This window comes from Chaetodon trifascialis, chromosome 5, assembly GCF_039877785.1.
Source record: "Chaetodon trifascialis isolate fChaTrf1 chromosome 5, fChaTrf1.hap1, whole genome shotgun sequence".
Lineage (NCBI taxonomy): Eukaryota > Metazoa > Chordata > Actinopteri > Chaetodontiformes > Chaetodontidae > Chaetodon > Chaetodon trifascialis.
The window spans coordinates 3,586,294-3,610,154 of NC_092060.1; the positions used below are offsets into that span (position 1 = coordinate 3,586,294).

At 40.6% G+C, this 23,861-nt stretch overlaps 1 protein-coding gene and 1 long non-coding RNA gene across 2 annotated transcripts in view; one reads left to right on the forward strand and one right to left on the reverse strand.

The window, feature by feature from the left end:
* The window catches only part of LOC139331744 (uncharacterized), a 116,794-nt gene that overhangs the window by 15,100 nt on the left and 77,833 nt on the right, over nucleotides 1-23,861 (forward strand). The window lies entirely within an intron of this gene.
* LOC139331009 (uncharacterized) lies at nucleotides 13,960-14,841 on the reverse strand. The gene has a single exon (XM_070962245.1). It carries the CDS (start codon nucleotides 14,839-14,841, stop codon nucleotides 13,960-13,962), a length of 882 nt encoding a protein of 293 aa, XP_070818346.1.

A 23,861-nucleotide genomic window follows, 5' to 3' on the forward strand; every position in this document is an offset into this window, starting at 1 on the left:
ACTTTGGGTCAGAGATACGGGAAAAACATCAATGTTATGCGTACCCCGAGTCCTGTAGGTTGAAAACATGAAAAGTTAAGTTTGACATAAAATCTGGTTATCTTGGAGTGTTGAGGAAAACACACAAACGTGAGTCACTAGTTGCTTCAAGGGATGACCGGTTTACGACCATCAGCATTTGCTGATGTCTGTGGATTCCTCTGAGGCCTGCTATTTGTCTCTTCAGGCAGTCTTGTTGTATGGAGTCCTCGGGCTATTGGGGAAGTAATTAGCATAGCGTGGGACATCCTGATTTAGAGATAGGCGTTGACCTTTTGGCTTTCTTTCTTCAGTGTGTGAGTAAAGTAGTTTACTGAACCAGACTTCCTGTCTCTCTTCGAAATCAGATTGCATTATAGGTAAACCAGGCGGTCTATAATTCAATCGGTTGGCGGGTTTACACCTCCATTTCCCTTGAGTATCACCAGAAAAGGAGGGAAAGAAGGGGTCAGTTAAAGGCCGGTTCTGCTACAGCCGCAACGCCCATCCTGGCGCACCTCTGTACGCCTCGGTCTACCAAAATACCAAATGCGCCGTGCGCCTGCCTGCGCCGCTCGAAAATACCACTGCACCGAAAATAGAGCCCTGAGTCTTACTGCTGTTTGAGGGTGACCAGGCCCTTAACACGCTGTAATCTTCACATCTAATTGCCAGTGACTGGTGGAGGGAGAATGCCGGGTGGAAGAAGCAGTACACGGGACAGAGACATGGCAACTGCAGATGACCTGGAAGAGATTAAAAGATCTCTAAACTTTATGTCAGGTGAGCTAAACTAACATCGCAGCAGGAACGACTAATTGGACTAGTGGAGGAAGTAAAAACACTGAAAGCCATGCTAATAGAGAAAGACAGAAAGATAATTGTGCTGGAGCAGAGGGTGGATGAACTGGAACAATTATCAAGGAGAGACAATTTGGTATTAACGGGTCTGGAAACTCGACACCGCACCTATGCTCGAGCTACTGCAAACTTGGAGACAACAGAAGATGCACCGCAGGAAGAACTGCTGACACTGGAGCAACAAGTGGTGGGCTTTCTGCACAGTAAGAACATAAACATCCAAAGTGATGCTATTTCTGTTTGTCACACATTACCAAGAAAGACAGAGAAGGCAAAACCAGTTATCATCATAAGATTCAACAGTAGAAAGCACAGGAATGACTTGTTAATGCAAGCAAAGAAACTGAAAGGTACCAATGTATACTTAAATGAACACTTGACAAAGAAAAATGGGGACATTGCACGAGAAGCAAGGATGTTAAGAAAACAGAAAAAAAATCACAGCAACATGGACCCATAATGACAATGTATGGATTAGAGAACAAGAAGAGTCACAGGCTATGATGACAAGAGACCTCAAAGAGCTAGAAAGATTCAGTAGAGGAAAATGAAGCATTGCTGATGTAACTGATTTGAAAGTATTTCATATAGGTTTAAGGTAATGGATTGAAGAGTGGATATAGAAAATATGCATATTCTGGAACATGGATGCATACACAAACTTAGATGCAGATTTAGAGAGTAAAATATATGATGTAGACGATGGTACAAACAAAATTGGATTAATTCCTGTTAACAACAAATGTGAGTATTACACTGAGGAGCAATTTAATGATAAAGTAATGATGAATGGAACACTGTCTATCATCCATTTCAACAGTAGAAGTATAAAATGTAACTTACCAAAAATAAAAGATTACTTGAAGCAATTCAGAAAGTATATAGTATAATTGCAGTGTCAGAAAGATGGTTGAAGGATGGGGAAATGGATGAATTTCAGATAGATGGCTATGAGTTGTATTATGTAAATAGACGGATAAAAAAAGGTGGAGGTGTAGCTTTGTATATCAACTCTGGTCTGAAATGTAATGCCGTGGCTAATATGACAACTGTTATTGATGGTATTATGGAAATGATCACAGTGGAAATTATTAATGAAAAAGCTAAAAATGTTATAATCAGTTGTGTCTATAGATCACCAGGTTCCTGTGTAGAGACATTCACAGATATAATAATGGAACTGTTTGACAGGAGGAGTAACAAGATTGTGTTTTTATGTGGAGATGTTAATATTGATCTTGAAAATTCAAGTTCACTGAACACAACAAGTGATTTCATAAATTCAATATATAGCTTGAATCTGTTTCCTATGATATCTAAACCAACAAGAATAACATCAAAAAGTGAAACTGCTATTGATAATATTTTCACAAACGTAGTGGATGGAAAATAGTGAGTGGGATCTTGACAACTGATATAAGTGATCATTTACCTGTTTTTACAGTTTATAAAAATGATCAATGCAGTACAAAGGAAATCACCTCAGAAAAATTAATAAGAAATAAATCTAAAGAAGCCTTGGAGGCACTGAAGGAAGACCTAAAAAAACAGAATTGGGATGGAGTGTATGTACATGATATAAATATAGCTTATGATTCATTCATGAAATCACTGATAGATTTGTATGGAAAACACTGTGGACTCAAGAGTATTACCAAGAAAAATGCTATTGACAAACCTTGGATGATTAAAGGACTACGAAATGCCTGCAAGAAGAAAAAATATTTATATAGATGTTTTTTAAAATTAAGATCAAAAGAAGCAGAAGACAGGTATAAGAAATATAAAAATAAATTAGTATGGATAATAAGAAGACACAAAAAGGAATACTATGGTGATTTACTAAATAAAAATAGAAACAACATTAAGGCTACTTAATAATAATAAGTAATGTAATAAAAAATGATAAAATAAAATCAGCTCTTCCAAATTATTTTGTGAAAAATTATTATGACATTGATGACAAAACTAAAATAGCAAATGAGATTAATGATTTTTTTGTAAATGTAGGCCCTAGTCTTGCAGCAAACATACCGACAGTAAAAGACAATGCAGATGAAAACAGAATAACGGATAATGTGGATAGTATTTTTATTGGTGAGGTAGAAAAAGAAGAAATACTAAACATTGTAAGAAGTTGTGCAAGTAAAGGATCCACTGACTGTGTAGATATGGACATGATATTAGTCAAGAATATAATTGAATTGGTTATTGAACCATTTACATACATTTGCAATCTATCATTTTCATCAGGGGTATTTCCTGATAATATGAAAACAGCCAAAGTAATTCCGCTTTATAAAAATGGAAATAAACATGTTTTCTCCAACTACAGACCAGTATCCTTACTTCCACAATTTTCAAAAATATTCACTGCATGAGAAACCACATTTTCGACCCGTAAATCCCTGCGAAGCTCGTTGATTTTCAGCGATTTATGGCAAGTTTACGGGGAACTTCGCCGGCTCCGAAAATCGTTGGAAACGAACCATCTGTCGGCGGGGGGCGTGGTTAATCGCGCCTTCGCAAAGGTGCGAATAGCTCTCATTAGCACATGAATGCTACCGACGTTGATCCACTCAGGCTGGCCTGCTAACTTCACAAACAACCATTGGATGATTCCACAGGCATTTTAAAAGGAAACCATCATGTGATTGGATAGCAACTCCAGTCACATGAGTGAGTGATCATGTGATTGGATGACAACTCTGCTGCTATTGGTCATATGTGTGCCACAAATAATGATAATAATAATAATAAATACATATTAAATTCATATATTATATAATAAATTAATATATTAAAATAGTTATTATATTTTTATATTTATGTATATATAAAATATAAATGACATATATATTTTATTTGATTGATGATTCATTGATTTATTTGATGATCCACCTTCTATACTACCACACAGTAGAACACAAAGAACACAGTTGACAGAAACATTTTGAAAAAAAGTCTTTAATGAAATCGTGACACACACATTAACAAGGATCAACCAAGGAAATTCAGTGACTGCTGGGGGAAAAAAGCAAGGAAATGTGCAGAGGGGTTCACTGATAAGAGTCTCTGGGTTGGGCCATGCCGCTGGTCCATGGTGCATGCAAATCCTCTTGTGGTGTGTCGCCACATACTTTGGGTCGCTCTCCAGCCGCTCTTGCAGTGTCTGGCAGAGTTTGGAGAGCTAGGACACTCCTTCTTGCTTCCAGCAGCTGTAAATACAGGTGTTAATATAATATTAGTACTGCTAAGAAACAATAACACATGATAACATGTGTGAGCATGTTTGTCAAAAACAATGCAGATAATAAATAAAATTCAGCCCATTTTTACATTGTTGTGAAAATAAAGCAGCATTCATGGGACTCTTACCCGCTTCCTTCTTTGTCTGCTGTGAGCTGAAATCTTCACAGTTGCTGCCTGAACTAAAGAGCTGGCTGGGCATACCTGAAGCTCCTCCACACCATCTCATAATATGTCTTACAGGCCGCTGGAAGAAAATATATATTGGTTTGAAATAATTAAGACAGGCTTCAGTAAAAACAACAACAAGAAACAACAGAAAGGGTTTAAAAGACTGCTGTCCACACCATCCATGTCTGGACTCTCAGTTAAAGTCGCCATCAAATATGACGTCACCGTTTCGTTGTGGGGCGAGTTTAGTCTGTAAAACACAAAAAGTACAGGTCATGCAACGTTTACGTTTACTTATATTCTGCAGAATATTTCCTGTGTATTTTATTAACTTACCCCTGCTCAGGTTCATATCGCCTGTCGTGTCCGTCACTATTGTGCAGACGTCGCACCTTTTCCTTTAAAATACAAAAATACATTGTAATGTTAAATGTAACGTGAACGATTACCAAACGTTGGGAACGTAGTGCAATAAGAATAATAAAGGTTTGGCGCCCTAAAAACTGCACAATGTGGTACTAAATGCTAACGTTACTTACGTAACTTACGCACCCGTCTCTTCGTCTCCGCAGCTGCAGTTCGGTCGGGGCTGCTCCTCCAGAGCGAGCAGTCTGGCTTTCATCACGGTCATTCTCCTCGCCAACTGCGCGATCAGCTGCGTTAGCAGCCGTGACAGTCCACTGAAGACGCTCAGCAGTTTCTTCTCTAAATTGTTTGGACTTTCTGGATATGGTCGCTCCGCAGCCAGGCCGTCCACTCGTCGCAGAGGAGTGCCTTCTGGGATGAACTGAAGACGACGTCCGGCCATTGTATGAACAGAGTTAAAGTTTAGCAAGACCCGAAACGTAACTGTTGTAATCCAGGCTCGATTCACGTTCACAAACGCGCCGAGGTCGTTTTCTGCCGACGTCATTGCGTCAGAGGAGGCGTCCAATCATATGCGAGGTCGCGCTCTCGGAATTTCTCGCGAGACCATTTTTTGTTGTGTAAATGAAAAATATGCTGTGATTTTGTGAGGTACTTTGATTTTCTAAATTTGATTTTCTAAAGTGACATCATCGAAAATGAAAAAAGAAAAGTTACTTTGGTGTGTTCCCTTTTTATTCCTACTTAAAGAATCATCAGTGGACTTACTCTGCTGGAATTTTGCAAGCTAATCACACAAGCATTGTTCATCTGGTGTTGTGGTGGCAAAATGCGAAAAATTGTGACCAGTGTCCAAGAACTGTAGATGCTTTAATTTTCACGATTTTGATTTAGCAATTTAAGTGGAAAATTAAAGACCTTTGAGAGTCAGGACACTTATCCTGTATGTAACCTATAAAATTATTTAAACACACTTTTAAATCCTCATGAAAAAAAAAAAAAAATCTGTGTATTCTGTAGGCACAGAACACACACACACACACACACACACACACACACACACACACACACACACACACACAAAATCCCAATTTGCATTTGTATAGCTTTGCAGCATTTACATTTGCATTTTAACACCTCATGGTCACAGTGGCTGAGGGAGAACTTCCACAGCAATTTACAGTGACGGAAATTGACGGAAATGTGACTTTTCATGCAGTGATCAGAGAAATTGTTTGTAATCAGGTTAGACAAATTCATAGACAGATACAATGTTTTAAGCAATAGTCAGTATGAAGAAATATCCACCGTAATAGATAAGAGACAATATTTTGTAAGCATTTTTGTTGACCTCAAAAAGGATTAGTAGATTATAGTATTCTGCAAATTATGCTGAAAACTCATAAAAACTTTGCCAATCAACATTCAGAAAAGATTTGAAAAAAGAGAAAGCAAGTATAACTTAAAAAGAACAGAGATCTTTAAAAAAGATTCAGGACTAAATTGATGGAACGTTGTGTTTCTGTAAAAGGAATCAGTCTATGGAACAATCTGAACAAAGAAACCAAAGAATCCAAGTCAAACATTACATTTAAAAGAATAATTAAAGCCAGCATGTTAAGGAAATATAATGGAATATGTTAGCTATATTTGATTGTCATGCCATTGTCATTTTGTTGTTTGAATGGCATTAACCGAATTGTAACTTGGGAACTACAAAGGTATGTGACTGTCTGTGGTGGCTGGCAGCTATTTTATTTTAATTTATTATATATTTTTCTTTATGTTGTTGTTGTTTTTTAAATTATGTTCTTTGTAAATTGGTTTCTGGGGATAAAGGGGCAGACAAAATAAGACTAGTCTTCTTTCTGCTCCCTTTCATTCTAGATCGGAGAATGTTGTATGTATATGAAATTGTTTTGTTTTATTTTATAAATGAATGAAATAAAGAAAAGGAAAGAAAGAAAGGACCAAAGACCCTCTCTCCACATTTCTCTGTTTGTCAACTGGTGTGTCCTTGAGTAGCTGATCCCTCCCGAGTGCTGCTGTAAAACTCTGATGAATCTCTTAATTTCAGAGCCTCTCAAACAAGCCTGGCATCTGGATGAGATCCTTAACAGACTCTTCCTCAGTTACAGGATAGGGATAGAGTTAGAAAGGAAACCATTAAAAACATCTAGGCCGTGTCAGGTTTGGGCAGAATGAATTGTTTGGAGACAGTGTTGTAATGAGGAACTTTTAAGGCTTTGACGAGGCTGTCTTTAAAAACAAAGCAAGAGAAAGCTGTTAAAAGAATCTTTACTAGGTGCCAAGGCCTCTCTTTATAGATACACGCAAATAGACACACGCGTAGAAACCTTCCACAAAAATTGTCCTTTGTGCTGTTTGAGGGTGCAACAGCTTCATTTAGCCGATTGCCTGCTTGCTACCCATCAGAGGATGATGCACACAAAGCATGATTCATATTATGTCAGCCATTTCCAAACGACTATACTGGTGGTTGCATTTGCATGAGTTAGCAAATGTTCTTTTTTAAGTTGATCTGCTGCTCAATATGAATGATCAATATTCATATTTAAAATAGGGTAGAGTCTGTATGAAAATAATAATAATTTCCTCTGAGCCCATACAAGTCTGACATGACTAGCACAAAGAGCATGTCACACACACATATCCTGAAAGATTTTCATGGATACCTCATACTTCCACAGAGCTTTACCCAACAAGCCATTTAGGATCACAGTACGTAAATTCATACAAGATTTTTTTGAATGAAGTTGTGTTTATTGTTTTACGTGTCATAGTCATGAACATTTGGCAGATTATTTAGTCCTTTAACACATCCTGAAGTTTGCTATGTCAGAGGTTTTCAGTCTAGAAGCAGGTTTAACTGTCAGGTGTCACTGTTGGGGGGATAGCAACAATTGTTTATTTTGTACCTCTACATCAACAATTAGCATTTTTTTTTACCTTGTTGCTAATGTGGTCACACTGCATGTGTTGCAGCATTTATCAAAACGTGTATGTGTATAATAGGATTACATTACATATTAACAAGTCCTTGTAAGGCAATAATAAAAAGAAGACTAATAGAAACATATAAACAACATTGCCGCTGTGTTGAATTAACATGTTACCAGTTAGGCTGCCAGCCCCCACAAAAAACCTCAGAAGTCGATTAGAGCCACCTGTATTAATTTTGCAAGGCTTTCACAGACTCTAACTCGTCCACCTCATGTGTTGATCCTGTGCCTACAGCATTGCAGGTGTTTGACAGTGCTTCAGATCTTATCCTGAAGAGTATAAATACATCCCTCCAAAGAGGCGTTTGTGTGGAGTTTGCATGTTCTCGCCGTGTTCACCTGGGGTATCCTCTTTTAAAAAAAAACACTAAAAACATGCAAGAAGATAACCACCTGGCCAATGGTGATGAAGGAAAACTGGTTCCCTGGGCGCCGGACGGATGGCAGCCCACCGCTCCTGGTCTGCACGGAGGAAGGATGACCAGGATGGGTCAAAGGCGCGGGACTACACTCCCTTATCCATCAATGGGACCCCTGTGGAGACGGTGGATACATTCAAATACCTCGGTGTCCAGATCACCGAAGATCTGACATGGTCTACTCACCTGGACACCATGGTAAAGAAGCTAGGCAGAGACTGTACCATCTGATTTCTGAATGCCACTGATTAAGCACTTTTGGAAAATAGGCACAAGTATTTATTATATTTGAGTTCACCACTTTCCCCTACCTGCAAGAACCTCCTGACATCTTGAATGTATTGTTTTCTTGTCTGTTACTGTCTTCGTGGGTTGTTTCTGTGTCTGTTGTGATTTTACTTAGCATGGAGCCGACTGTAACATTTCACTGCATTGTATGTATGTGACAAATAAAATCTGAATCTGAATCTGAATCTGAAAAAGACACTAAAAAACGGATTCATGCCTTTACTTCATGCCAGCTCGATTTGTCCACTATTTGCCTTCAAGAACACTGTGATCGACTACTGCTCGATTATTGGAGGCCCCCAGCAACAGAGAGAAAATTTTAGGTGCAGCCTTTGTATATTATGTCTCACTCCAGGAAAGCTAAAAGTTGATCTTTTCACTTTAGCTTTTAACTTTGTTTTAATGGGTCTGCATTATTTGCCTCTATGTACAGTTTGTTTCTTGTAACATTTGCTCAGAAAATAACTTTCTGCTGAGAACATGATGCTGATGTCCTCATTGGTGGTTCTTCGGCCCTCCATGGGTGTCAGTCCTATGTTCCTTGCTGCAAAACACAAGATCACCCTGTTTGTTTTGAAGAGCAGAAAGATGAATCAAAGTTAAGAGACAATACATTCTGACAGGACAGAAGCCGACAGGGTCAGCTGAGCATTGACTCTGGTTGTTTACAGCTGTTATTGTCTCAGATTAACTATGGCAATGATTTATTGATGTTGATGATGGAGATGATGATTTTAAAGTTTCATCTAATCTGAGGACAGGAAGATATGTTTGAGGATGGGAGGAGAGCTGGGAAGAGAAAAAACAGTCTTTGTGTGTGACCTACTAAGTGTTCATGTCAGGTGAAAGGAGTCTTCTTATGTGAGTTGATGGAAAACAGCCTAGGGGGAAGACTATGTCATGGCTGGGAATTCACAGTCACTGCTCTCATGTAGAAAACGATCCATTCCAGCATTCAGTAATAGGGTCACTTCAAATAAAGATGCAGGGGACTGGGATTGTGTGCAAACAGGGAAAACACACACACACACACACACACACACACACACACACACACACACACACACACACACACACACACACACACACACACAGTAATAACAATCTGGTAACCAAAAGGAGGAAGGCCAAGTGCCATTTCAGCACATCTTCATTCTAAAACCTTTCACTCTAACTCTTCATGAGAGTCTCACATTTGGTGTTAACCAATTTTCTCTGTCTCGAACCCCCCAGTGATCTACAACTCTTGTCTTTTATCTTATTATTTTGGCAGCAAACTTGTTTTGTTTCATTTTATGTATATAGAATTTGCTAAGAATGAAAACAGCTTAATTAAGAAGATATGTTCATTTGATTTGAAGGAAGCTCAGCATGTATGTTCAGGAGTGCAGACTGTCTCCATTAACTTTACTGTTTTTCAAAAAAATCCCAAAATGACAAAAGATCTATCATGATCATAAAAATCCATCAACTGCCTGCTTTTGCGGTCCAAGAGATTTTTTTTTTTTTTTTAAGAGCTCATTGAACTGGACTTGTGTGTCCAAATTCAAGTGAATTGAACATGCAGTGCGATGGGTGTGGCCTTTAAAAAATTACATTTTTTAATCCCAGTGCCACCATCTGGCGGATTGGGTTTATATTTCTTGGGAAGCACTTACACATGCTTTTCAGTTTTCGGGCAGAGTTTAGGTTTCTGTTTCTGGCTCATTCAACCTCACTGCAATTTGAGCTGTAGCAGCAGGAAAAAAAAAGATAAAGGAATGTTTTTCCTAAGCTCCCAATTGAGCACCACAATCAATTCAATTCAATTCAATTTTATTTGTATAGCGCCAAATCACAACAGAAGTTGTCTCAGGACACTTTCCATATAGAGCTGGTACAGACCAAGCTCTTTTATCTACAAAGAAACCAACAATTCCCCCATGAGCAAGCACTTGGCGACAGTGGCGAGGAAAAACTTCCTTTTAACAGGCAGAAACCTCGAGCAGAACCAGACTCTGGGTGGGCGGCCATCTGCCTCGACTGGTTGGGTGAGAGAGGAAGAGCAAGAGAGGGAGAGTGAGACAGACAGACAGACAGAAAAGCAGTCAGAGAGAGAGAGAGAGAGAGAGAGAGAGAGAGACAGAGACAGAGAGACAGACATGCAGTCACAGTAACAGTGACAGTGGATGTAATAACAGCAGTAGCAGTTTCAGTGGATGTCAGGCAGGGCCAAGGCAGGAGATGCAGCTGAAATCCACAATCCAGATTCAGCCACTGTCCATGGGAACCTGCAAGACGACAAAGCACAGAGACTCCGGGGAAGGAGCTAAGTTAGTAACACGCCGTGGTAGGACATGAGAGCGTGCGGATGGAGAGGGACAGAAGGACGGAGGAGCTCGGTGTATCTTTGGATGTCCCCCGACAGTCTAATCCTATAGCAGCATAACTAGGGGCTGGTCCAGGACAAGCCTGAGCCAGCCCTAACTATAAGCTTTATCAAAAAGGAAAGTTTTAAGCCTACTCTTAAATGTAGAGACAGTGTCTGCCTCCCGGACAAAGACTGGAAGATGGTTCCACAGGAGAGGAGCTTGATAGCTAAATGCTCTGACTCCTGTTCTGCTTTTTGAGACTTTAGGAACCATAAGTAGACCTGCATTCTGGGAACGCAGTGTTCGAGTAGGGCAATAAGGTACTATGAGCTCTTTAAGATAAGAAGGTGCCTGGCCATTTATGGCTTTGTAAGTAAGGAGGAGAATTTTAAACTCTATTCTAAACTTTACAGGGAGCCAGTGCAAAGTGGCGAGTATTGGAGAAATATGATCTCGCTTCCTGGTTTTTGTCAGAACACGTGCTGCAGCGTTCTGGAGCAACTGGAGAATATTCAGCAGCGAATTTGGGCAGCCTGATAGTAAAGAATTGCAATAATCCAGCCTGGAAGTTACGAATGCATGGACTAGTTTTTCTGCATCATTTTGAGACAAAATATGCCTGATTTTTGCGATATTACGTAGGTGAAAAAAGGCAGTCCTTGAAATTTGTTTTACATGGGAGTGAAAGGACATGTCTTGGTCAAAGATAACTCCCAGATTCTTTACAGTGGTGCTGGAGGCCAGCGCAATGCCATCCATAACTGCTATGTCATCAGAAAGTGACCTTCTAAGATGTTTAGGGCCTACTACTATAACTTCAGTTTTGTCCGAGTTTAGCATCAGAAAATTGCAGGTCATCCAGGTCTTTATGTCATGAAGACATGCTTGTAGTCTAGTTAACTGACTGGTTTCTTCCGGTTTCATTGATAAATATAGCTGGGTATCATCTGCATAGCAATGAAAATTTATTGAGTGCTTCCTGATAATCTTACCTAAAGGAAGCATATATAAGGTGAATAGAATTGGTCCAAGCACAGAACCCTGCGGAACTCCATAGCTGACTTTAGTGAGCACAGAGGAGTCGTCATTAACGCGTACAAACTGAGAGCGATCTGACAAGTAGGATTTAAACCAGCTTAGCGCAGTTCCCTTAATGCCAATGAAATGTTGCAGTGTCTGCAATAGGATGCCATGGTCAATGGTGTCAAATGCAGCACTAAGATCCAGTAAGACTAGTACAGAGACAAATCCTTTATCAGATGCAATTAGAAGGTCATTTGTAACTTTAACCAGTGCTGTCTCTGTGCTATGATGCACTCTAAATCCTGACTGGAAATCCTCGAATAAACTATTATTGTTTAGAAAGTCGCACAGCTGATTGGCAACTGCTTTCTCAAGAGTTTTTGAGAGAAAGGGAAGGTTGGATATCGGTCTATAGTTGGCTAAAACCCCTGGATCAAGAGTAGGCTTTTTCAGTAGCGGTTTTATCACAGCTACTTTAAAGGACTGTGGTACGTAGCCTGTTGATAAAGAGAGATTGATCATGTCTAAAACTGAAGAGTCAATTAGAGGTAATACTTCTTTAAACAGCTTAGTCGGGATAGGATCTAAAACACAGGTAGATGATTTTGATGATGAAATTATTGAAATTAGTTGGTGAAGGTCAACAGGAGTAAAACAGTCTAAAACTGCGACAGACTGAGTAACAGTTTCTACGATTTCTGCGTTTGAAGACAAAACAGTACCTGTTAACGGCAGGAGTCGATGAATTCTGTCTCTAATAGTTAGAATTTTATCATTAAAGAAGCTCATGAAGTCATTACTGTTCAGAGCTAAAGGAATACATGGTTTAACAGAATTATGGCTCTCTGTCAGCCTGGCTACAGTGCTGAAGAGAAACCTGGGATTGTTCTTATTTTCCTCTATTAGTGCAGAGTAATAGGCTGCCCTGGCACTGCGGAGGGCTTTCCTGTATATTTTAAGACTGTCTTGCCAGGCGGACCGAAATTCTTCCAAATTGGTAGAACGCCATTTCCTTTCTATTTTCCGTGAAGTTTGCTTTAATTTGCGGGTTTGAGGAGTATACCATGGAGCTAACCTCCTATGTTTAATTTTCTTCTTTTTTAGGGGAGCAACAGAGTCAAGTGTCATACGCAACGATCCTGTAGCACTATCAACCAGGAAGTCAATCTGGGAGGGACTAACGTTAGCATAAGACTCCTCTGCTGTATTGAGACATGGCATTGAATTAAATACTGATGGGATCATATCCTTAAATTTAGCTACAGCACTATCAGACAGGAGTCTGGTATAAGAATTTTTGCCTACTGGCTGGTAGTCTGGTAATATGAATTCGAAAGTTATTAAATGATGGTCTGATAAAAGAGGATTCTGTGAGGAGACTATTAAGTCTTCGATTTCAATGCCATATGTCAGAACAAGGTCGAGGGTGTGGTTAAAACAGTGAGTCAGTTCATGTACATTCTGGCGGAAGCCAACTGAGTCTAATACTGAGATAAACGCAGTGCTAAGGCTGTCATTATCAACGTCGACATGTACATTAAAGTCACCTACAATAATTACTTTATCTGCTTCAAGAACTAAGCTTGATAGAAACTCCGAGAACTCAGCTATAAATTCGGAGTAAGGACCAGGAGAGCGGTATACTACAACAAATAAAAGTGGCTGCACTGTTTTCCATTTCTCATGAGAAAGAGTGAGAACAAGGCTTTCAAATGAGTTGTAGTCAAGTTTAGGTTTAGGGTTGATCAAAAGGCTTGAGTCAAAAATGGCTGCAACTCCACCTCCTCTGCCGCTGCCTCGAGGAATGTGAGTATTAATATGGCTCGGAGGAGTAGCTTCATTTAGACTCACATACTCTTCAGGACACAGCCAGGTTTCAGTCAGACAAAATAAATCAACATTATGGTCTGATATTAACTCATTTACTAGAACAGCTTTAGAGGACAGAGATCTGATGTTAAGGAGTCCACATTTAATTCTCCTATCTTGTTGTACTATTGCAGAGGTTGTTCTAATTTTAATTAGATTCTTATGTTTAACTCCTCTTCTCTGTACTTTTGGTTTACTTAGTTTACGTGGTCGGGGGGCAGACACAGTCTCTATGGAGTGTTGGGTGGGTAACTGCTCTAATGGAGGCGCAGAGAAGCGTGTAGGACTGCAGCTCTGCCTCCTGGTCTCAACTCTGAGTTGTCAGGGGTTAGGTTCATAAATAAAATCGGTCAGATTTCTAGAGATGAGAGCTGCTCCCTCCAAAGTGGGATGGATACCGTCTCTCCTAATCAGACCAGGTCTTCCCCAGAAAGTCTGCCAATTATCAATGAAGCCCACACCGTTTGCTGGACACCACCTCGACAGCCAGCGATTGAACGATGACATGCGGCTAAACATATCATCACTGGTCAGATTTGGCAGGGGTCCAGAGAAAACTACGGAGTCCGACATCGTTTTAGCATATGTACACACCGATTCCACATTAATTTTAGTGACCTCCGATTGGCGTAACCGGGTGTCATTACCGCCGACGTGAATAACAATCTTACGGTATTTACGCTTATCCTTAGCCAGCAGTTTCAAATTTGATTCGATGTCGCCCGCTCTGGCCCCCGGCAGGCATTTGACTATGGTCGCTGGTGTCGCTAACTTCACATTTCTCAAAATGGAGCTGCCAATAATCAGAGTTGGTTTCTCAGCTGGTGTGTCGCCGAGTGGGGAGAACCTGTTAGAAACATGAAGCGGTTGGTAGTGACCCGTGGGCTTCAGCTTGGGACTATGCTTCCTTCGAATAGTCACCCAGCCTCCCTGGTTTCCCGGCTGCTCGGGAGCTGTCGAGGGACGGCTAGCCGGAGCTGCACTTGGTCGGTCCGCACCGACTACGGGGGCCTGGCTAACTATAGCTAATGGTTTTGTTTCCATGGTGCGGAGCCGAGCTTCCAATTCACTAAGCCTCGCCTCCAACTCACCAAATAAACTACATTTATTACACGTACCAGTATCACTAAATGAGGCAGAGGAGTAGCTAAACATGTGACACACCAAGCAGGAGAGAGCTGGAGAGGGACAGAGAGAAGCCATCGCTAGCTGCTAGGCTAAGTTGGTATAGCTAGCAGAGCAGACAAGCGCGTAGACAAATAAAATTGACGGTCGCTAAATAAACAGACTTATGGGTGCTTGAGCAGAACTAATGTTACTCTAGAGTGCGGATAAAAGGCCGCTGTAACAAAACACAGAGCAAATTACACTCAGAGGAACAAGAGCGACAAACGCACACTACTCGTAAGGCAACAACCAGAAACAGGAAGTGAGACGATACGCTTACCTCAGCACGTCAGCTAAAGCTAAAGCTTTTATTTATTTATTTATTTATTTATTTATTTATTTATTTATTTATTTATTTATTTATAGCACATGTTAAAAAGTCAACATTACAATTACCATAGAAAAATTGACAATCACTAATGTAGCAGGGTGAATTGCTCAGCCCCGCCTCTAACGTGAGAGTGTGCTGTCCTGCTCTCATTTCCGCTTCAGCCAATCACCGTACCAGGGCCCTCTATATGAGGGGACTGGGTTCACCTGGACTTCCTCTTGCTCTTCCTCTCGCCCACTTCCTGGTTGCCTCGCGTCCTTTCCCCCGCTGCCATCTGCACAGGTAATGTGGCACTAGCTGCCTGTATTGGTGTGGGAATTGGGCTGCTTATTTTACAAGTTTGCTCCTTTTTGTAGCGTCTTGCCTGGCTGTTCTCCTCCCGCTGTCGGAGTGTGCAAGCTTTCCACCCCCGTTTAGGTGTTTAAACACCACCTTATCGGTAAGCTAGCCTGATGGCAAATTGTTGTCGCTAGCCCCTCAGTGAGATTGTTAACTTTATTTTGCACAGGTGCTGCAGAACCGAAGCAGCGCCAGAGACCTTGAGAGGACCTCATCCTCTCAAACGACTTTAATGACAGGCAAGTCGTTACATTGGCTCTATGTAATTCATTAATAAGATGGGTGATAGCCATGTAGGCAGAACAGGATTTTCTAAAACCATATTGATGTTTGTATAATATTTCATTCTTGTCAAGGTAGCTCAATAATCTGTTATAGGCTAGCTTTTCGAGAATCTTTGAAATAGAGGGCAGAATGGAAATTGGTCTGTAGTTAGTAAATATTGCAGGATCTTCAGCTTTGTATATGGGAATGATTTTGGCCATTTTTAATTCCTGGGGCACAATTCCACTTGAAAAGGACAAGTTAAATATATGTGTCAGTGGTTTGACAATGGCAACAGAAACCACTTTAAGTAGCTCTGCACTTAAATTATCATAACCTGGAGCTGAGTTCTTCAAAGAGCCTAATATCTCAGAGACTTCACTGCAGGTAACAGGGCTTAGATGAAGTCCATCAGTAGGAGGTGGTGTTATAAATTGAAGTGTGCTTTCATTGACCACAAGAATTTTAGAGGCCAATGCTGGTCCCACTTCGGTGAAAAACTGGTTAAAGTTACGGGCTATAATTATAGGATCCTTTATTAGTGATCCATTGATTCTAAATTCATTGGGAAAAGATTTCTGTGTTTTTCTTTTGTTGAGAATTTTATTAATGATACACCAGAGTGCCCTCATGTTATCTTTACACTTGGAGAGTTCGGTACTGAAATAATATTTCTTGTCCCCCCTAATAATATGATTTATTTTGTTTCTGTATTGTATAAATTGCCTATGATGAAATGGAGTAGGATTAGAGAAATATTTTTGTATAGTTTGTGTTTATTTCTAAGGGACTAAGGGACTTGATAATTCCTATGGTTACCCATGGCTTTGTTGGTTTAGAGTGAGACTTAGAATTCCTATTCTTTTCAGGAAAGGCAACATTGTAATATTTAATTACTTCATTAATGAATACGGTGTATGCCCTCTGTGGGTCATCCAAGTCCAAAACAGTATCCCATGAAAGATGCTCAATCAGCTCCTTAAATTGGTTAATTGTAAATGCGTTGATTAATCTATAGGTAGATGGGTTGGAGTCATTGTTCTAATTCTAGATCCCAAAAATCCCAACTATGATCTTCTCAAATGTATAACCCAAAATTACCTTTATCTTTCAGTACTCTAATTTCCAACACACATTTTTTTAGACTGATTAATCTATCTTTCTATGAAAGAACATTTGGTCCTAATAAAAATAGAAAACAGCACACATATGCACATGCCTCTCTTGTCATTTATAGAAAATGCTCAGGGGTGTGATGTCCAGTGAGTGGTGACATATTAGTCACACCTGATCCTCTAAAAACTCAGGTGTGCTCTTATCAAAATGCCCCCTGGCTGCAACATGATCCAGAACAGCCAAACCAGACACAATAAGAGATCTGGAATCTGTGCATCTCTCCCAGACCGATCCACCCGCGGATATTTTTGTGTCTCTGTATGATGAAGGTGATGTGAGTATTTATAGAAACACCCACTGCTGAACTCAACCCTGTGAAGCTTTCTGGGCCAATTCTCTGATCTGCTCTTTGTCAGCATTTTGATTTAACCCTCAGATCCAAAACATGTTTAGGCGGTTGCTTGCTAATTAATACAGACTCTCTGGTAGCCGATAGCACAGCGTGTCATTTACACAGACAGCCACCAGCGCTTTCATCTTCAAGTATAAAACATGAGACAAAATGGAGCAAATGAAAGAGTGTGCTTCAACTGAAGTAATTTCCCATTTCTTAGTGTGTCTAGTCAAGGGCCTATGCACTTTGTCAGTTAAGTTTGAGGCAACTGAGTGTGTGTGTGTGTGTGTGTGTGTGTGTGTGTGTGTGTGTGTGTGTGTGTGTGTGTGTGTGTGTGTGTGTGTGTTTCTTTTTTGGCCTTCTATTGAGCTAATAAGACAAACAGATTATCAGTCCTGTCGATGACACTGCATATAACTACTGGGCGGGTGTGGCTCAGGAGGTAGAGCGGTCGTCCACCTCTCAGGAGGTTGGTGGTTTGATCCCTGGCCTCGGCAGTCCACATGCCGAAGTATCCTTGGGCAAGATACTAAAAAACCCATCCATTTAAACCATGCGTTGTTTGTTAAAGGGATTGTTAATTGCCAGCATTATATGTGTACTTAAATAGAACATTTTGGACATAATTATCAGACATTCTAAATAATTGGTATCTGTACCAGTACTAACCCTAACCCTGCAAACAGGAAGGACTGCAACTCTCTCTGTAACCTACCTTTATAATTTCAATAAAGTAGGATAGGTGTTGAAGAAATAAATGAAATAAATCATGAAAACCCATACATCTTGAAATGGACATTGACTTGCTTCTGCCTGCGTAAGTCACAAACCCATGGTGCAAAGTGGCTCTTTGATTTACATTTTTTGAAGTTTAGGTAAAGGTTATAGATCATATTTGACAAATGGAAACTACAATAATAATCATAATTCTAATCATAATAATTTAGCAATATAAGTTGATGAGCTCATTCTCATCAATGTCCTTGTAAAAACAATGACAATGTTGTTTTCAGGGCACAGCATTTACAATTTTATAATGTCGTCCAAGAGTCTCATTCCTGATCCAAAAGGCAAAGTTGACACTTACAAACTGAAACATGTCCAAAATGTAATGCCCAGCAGAGAGCCAAAGTATGGCCAAAGCTTTCAAATATTTATTGGTTCCTACATTTTAATGTTCAAATTCTGATTTGCTGAAAGACATTGGGAAGAACAGAACATGCAGGATCAGGGCATCCTGTAAAAAGGCTTTGGAAGAAATAGCATTCTCTAACCTATCCAAGATATTCTTATATTTCTGTTTTCCCAATCTTCTCCCAACCTGTGTTGATGGGACAAGTAAGCCTGCTTCAGCAGGGCTCCCTGCATTCAGCAGGTATGTCCTCTTCCCACTGTGACCAGCATCTGGTCAGCCAAAGGTTGCCATTACTGTACCAGCCAACAGCAGCAGTGACCAGGTCATGCCCTGCCAGAGCCCCCTTCAGTTGTCTGGCTCTGGGCCGCAGAGCCTCTTGTACAGACCTCAACCTGGAACCCTCCACACAGTCTACCGTGTGTCAAAACCTATGAGAGTATCATGTGTGCATGCAGTATGATTGTGTTACATTATATGTCAGCATTTGTGTAAGTAGAAAATGTGATATGCAGAAAGGTAATGAGTCATTAAAAGGAAGACCAAAAAAGCAGGAGCCAACTGCGATAAACTGATGTAAAACCATGAAAAATAACAAGCTGTTGCAATGCTGCTCTTTTGTTCTTGGCTTGCGGTGCCGAGCGGAGAGATGTGGTAAAGTAACTTGATAATGCATCTTCTGCAGTAGTGTGGTAACTTAAGGATAAATGCAATTCAACTGTTTTTTGCCTAAAAAGGGGCTTCAAATTATTTGTAAATCTCCCACATACCATGATACCACGTCAGCTGGGAGCCCATGTAGTCAGAAGACATGTTGCAGTACCAGATCAGCGGTCTCTTTAGCAGAAGGTAGTTTGGGGAGAGGCAGGATATGAGCCATTTTACTAAAGCGGTCCACAGTAGTTACAATGGCTGCATTGTCCTGGGAAGGAGGAGGTCCAGGGAGATGTGTGACCAAGGACGGTGAGGAATAGGAAGGGGTTGGAGGAAGCCAGCAGGTGACTGATGGGATGGCTTGTGCAGATGCAGACAGTTGCAGACTGTGCATGCTTTGACAAAGCCCTTGACATCCTCCTCCAGTGATGACCACCAAAACCGTTGGCGTAGTATGTCTTGGGTCCGCTTAATTCCAGGATGGCAGGTGAGCATGGAGGAGTGCCCCCACAGGAGGACGTCTGAGCGCAGGTTCTGAGGAACGAATAAGCGGTTCTGGGGGCAGGTGCTAGGGCTGGGCTGGTTCTCTGTGGCAGATGTCACCCTCTCCTCTTTTTCCCAGGTGACTGTCGCCATTCCTCCAATGCCATTTTGACCGACAATAGTTTGCAGTTACCAATGTCATAGTTTCGTTCAGTGGGACAGGCATTGAGAGAAGTAGCTGCAGGGGTGAAGCTTCTAGTTGGAGACTGACCGTTGGGACAGTATGGCCCCCACCCCTACATCCGATGCATCCACCTCCACAATGAACTGGCACTCAGGGTTGGGTATTTGGAGGATGGTTGCTGAGCATGCCTTGAGAGTCTGGAAGGCCTTGTCTGCCACTGGTGTCCACTGGAAAACTACCTTGGAGGATGTGAGACTTGTGAGAGGAGCGGCAATAAAACTGTAGGCGTGTATGAAGTGCCTGTAAAAATTGGTGAACCCCAGGAACCTTGGTAGCTGCTTGCAAGTCTTGGGAACAGGCCAGGAGGTGATGGCAGAGACCTTTGCTGTGTCCATCTGGATGCTGTCTTTGGCATTGATTTACCCCAGGAAGGAGGCTGGAGGGACGTGGAACTCACATTTCTCAGCATTGACAAAAAGTGAGTTTCCCAGAAGATGCTGCAGGATGGTCTGAACATGATGAATGTGTTCCTCCTGTGATCGTGAGAAGATGAGTATGTCATCAAGGTAGACAAACACGAAGCGGTTTAGCATGTCTCTGAGGATGCTGTTTACCAAAACCTGAAACACAGCTGGAGCATTAGTAAGTCCGAAGGGTATCACCAGGTATTCATAGTGTCCGGTTGGGGTGTCAAAGGCTGTTTTCCACTCGTCTCCCCCCCGAATACAAACCAGATAATAGGCGTTATGGAGATCTAGCTTAGTGAATATGGTGGCACCTTCACACTAAAAACTGGTGGGTTAAAAATAACCCAGTTTGGGCTGTTTTATAACCCAACTGCTGGGTCATTATAGCACCAGCCCAGCAGTAGTTAATTTGACCCAGCAAGATGGGTTGTCCATTTTAACCCAACAGATGAGTTAAATATTCTACCCAAATGCTGGGTCAAATTAACTGCAAATCTGGGTTGTTTCAACCACACATATTTGTTATTTACTCTACCTTCTGCTAAAGAGACCGCTGATCTGGTACTGCAACATGTCTTCTGACTACATGGGCTCCTAGCTGACGTGGTATCATGGTATGTGTGAGATTTACAAATAATTTGCAGCCCCTTTTTAGGCAATAAACAGTTGAATTGCATTCATCCTTAAGTTACCACACTACTGCAGAAGATGCATTATCAAGTTACTTTACCACATCTCTCTGCTCAGCACCGCAAGCCAAGAACAAAAGAGCAGCATTGCAACAGCTTGTTATTTTTCATGGTTTTACATCAGTTTCCCAGTTACCTAAATGCTGGGTCATTACAGTACAATCTATAAAAAAATAAACTGCAATAGACTACCCATACCAATACAACTGTTCAACAAACCTATAAGAAAAGACATGCTAGATTTGGTCATACAAAGTATATATAATGCAATAAACACAACAATACTGGAATTTTTACAAGGTGCCACCTTGAAATGTATTATTACAGAATATAAATAAGGTCAAGAACTGGAACAGTTCAAATCAGTGGCACTAAATCATTCAGTGCAAAAACAAAACAAAACTGAAAACAGTTAACAGGCCTAGTATCCATTTTTTCCTGTGTTTCCTCTACTTGCAAGAAAGTATAGTGCTTTGAAGAAACTTCACCAGTTTGGACTCCCCTCCTGGCATTCCATATATTGCACTCTGCAGAAAGTCCCACACATGTTCACAGTGATTCGGGTATTTAATGTCTAAAAAAAAGAATGCCTTGAAGCAGACATTCATGGCCTGAAGCAGTGCGTCATGTTATAAAGCCTGTCCAGTGATGATGATAAAGGCCTGAGATGCATGCTGATCATCATTCCCAAGTGTCAGGATGTAGGGGTATGGTCTGGATGCCTTGGCCTCATGGAGGTACTCTACCATCTTTGTTCTAGGCTAAAAGAAAGAAAGAAAGAAAGAAAGAAAGAAAGAAAGAAAGAAAGAAAGAAAGAAAGAAAGAAAGAAAGAATGCAGGAGAGCAAGTGAGAGAGTATGAGTGAGTAAGGACCAAATGTGTACCAACTAGTATAGTAAAATTAAAAAACTGACATTGCGAGGACCATTTGCCTGATCCTCACAAGAAAAATGATTGTTTTAAGATAAAGTCTAGTTCGGTTTACAACTTGGAAAAGATTCAGTGCATCTCTAATTCAAAAAGTTGAACTAATAAATAAATCATTAAAATAAACTAATATATATATATATATATGTGTGTGTGTGTGTGTGTGTGTGTGTGTGTGTGTGTGTGTGTGTGTGTATATATATATATATATATATATATATATATATATAGCAAGGCCTCATTAAAATAAACTAATATATGTATAGTTTATTTTAATGATTTATTTATTTGATGATCCACCTTCTGAAAACTACACTACCACACAGTAGAACACAAAGAGCACAGTTGACAGAAACATTTTGAAAAAGTCCTTAATAAAATCATGGCAAACACACATTGACAAAGATCAACCAAATAAAATCAGTGACTACTGGGGAAAAAAGAAAGGAAATGTGCAGAGGGGTTCACTGATAAGAGTCTCTGGGTTGGGCCATGCCGCTCATCCATGGTGCATGAAAAGAAGAGTCTAAGGCCTTTGGAAATGCTTCTTCGCTGCCTCTGGGTCATACTGAGTTGGCGCCTGTCGCTTTGACAGGGACTCGATGCAAAGCCTCTTGTGTGTCGCCACATACTTTGGGTCGCTCTCCAGCCGCTCTTGCAGTGTCTGGCAGCGCTGGAAAAGACTCATAAAAGACACATAAAAAGACTCCTCTGTCCACACCAGTTAAACTCCCAGTTAAAGTCACCATCAAATATGACGTCACGGCTTCATTGTGGGACGAGTTCAGTCTGTAAAACACAAAAAGTACAAACACGTCATGCAACGTTTATATTTACTTACATTCTGTAGAATATTTCCTGTGTATTTCTGTGTATTTTATTAACTTACCCCTGCTCAAGTTCATATCACCTGTCGTTTCCATCACTATTGTGCAGACGTCGCACCTTTTCCTTTAAAATACAAAAATACATTGTAATGTTAAATGTAACGTGAACGGTTACCAAACGTTTGGAACGTAGTGCAATAAGAATAATAAAGGTTCGGCGGCCTAAAAACTGCACAATGTAGTATTAAATGCTAACGTTACTCACTGCAACTCATTCACCCGTCTCTTCCTCTTCTGGTCATCTCCACAGCTGCAGTTCAGTCGGGGCTGCTCCTCCAGAGCGAACAGTGTGGCTTTTATCTCCGCCATTTCTCCTCGCCAATTGCATGATCAGCTGCGTTACCTGCCGAGACAATCCACTGAAGGCACTCAGCAGTTTCTTCTCTAAATTGTTTGGACTTTCTGGATATGGTCGCTCTGCAGCCAAGCCGTCCACTCATCGCAGAGGAGTGCCTTCTGGGATGAACTGAAGACGATGTCCGGCCAACTTTTCTGATCCAAACTCCATTGATAAAATAGCGTTTTCTAAGCTCATAGTAATGCGTCTTAGAGAGTTATCACAGATGCACCGAGGTCGTTTTCTGCTGACGTCATTCTGTCAGAGGAGGCGTCCAATGATATGCAAGGTCGCGTTCTCGGAATTTCTCGTGAGACAATTTTTGTTGCGTAAAAAGAAAAACATGCTGTGATTTTGCTAGGTATTTTGATTTTCCATTTTTGTACCTGCATATTTTATAAAACATGTAAACCTCTTTAAACTGACATCATCGAAAATTAAAAAAAGAAAAGTTACTTTGGTGTGTTCCCTTTTTATTCCTACTGAAAGAATCATCAGTGGACTTACCCCGCTGGAATTTTGCAAGCTAATCACGCAACCATTTTTCATCTGGTGTTGTGGTGGCAAAATGCGAAAAACTGTGATGTGTCCAAGAATTGTAGATGATTTAGCAATTTAAATGGAAAATGAAAGCTTTTGAGAGTCAGGACACTTATCCTGTATGTACCCTATAAAATTATTTAAACACACTTTTAAACCCTCATGGAAAAAAAAAAATCTTTGTATTCTGTAGGCACAGAACACACACACACACACACACACACACACACACACACACACACACCTACACACACACACACACACACACACACACACACACACACACACACACACACACACACACACACACAC

Bases quoted from the DNA above. Each gene is read 5' to 3' on its own strand.
- LOC139331009 (XM_070962245.1), bottom strand. From the start codon at position 14,841: ATGGCTTCTCTCTGTCCCTCTCCAGCTCTCTCCTGCTTGGTGTGTCAC.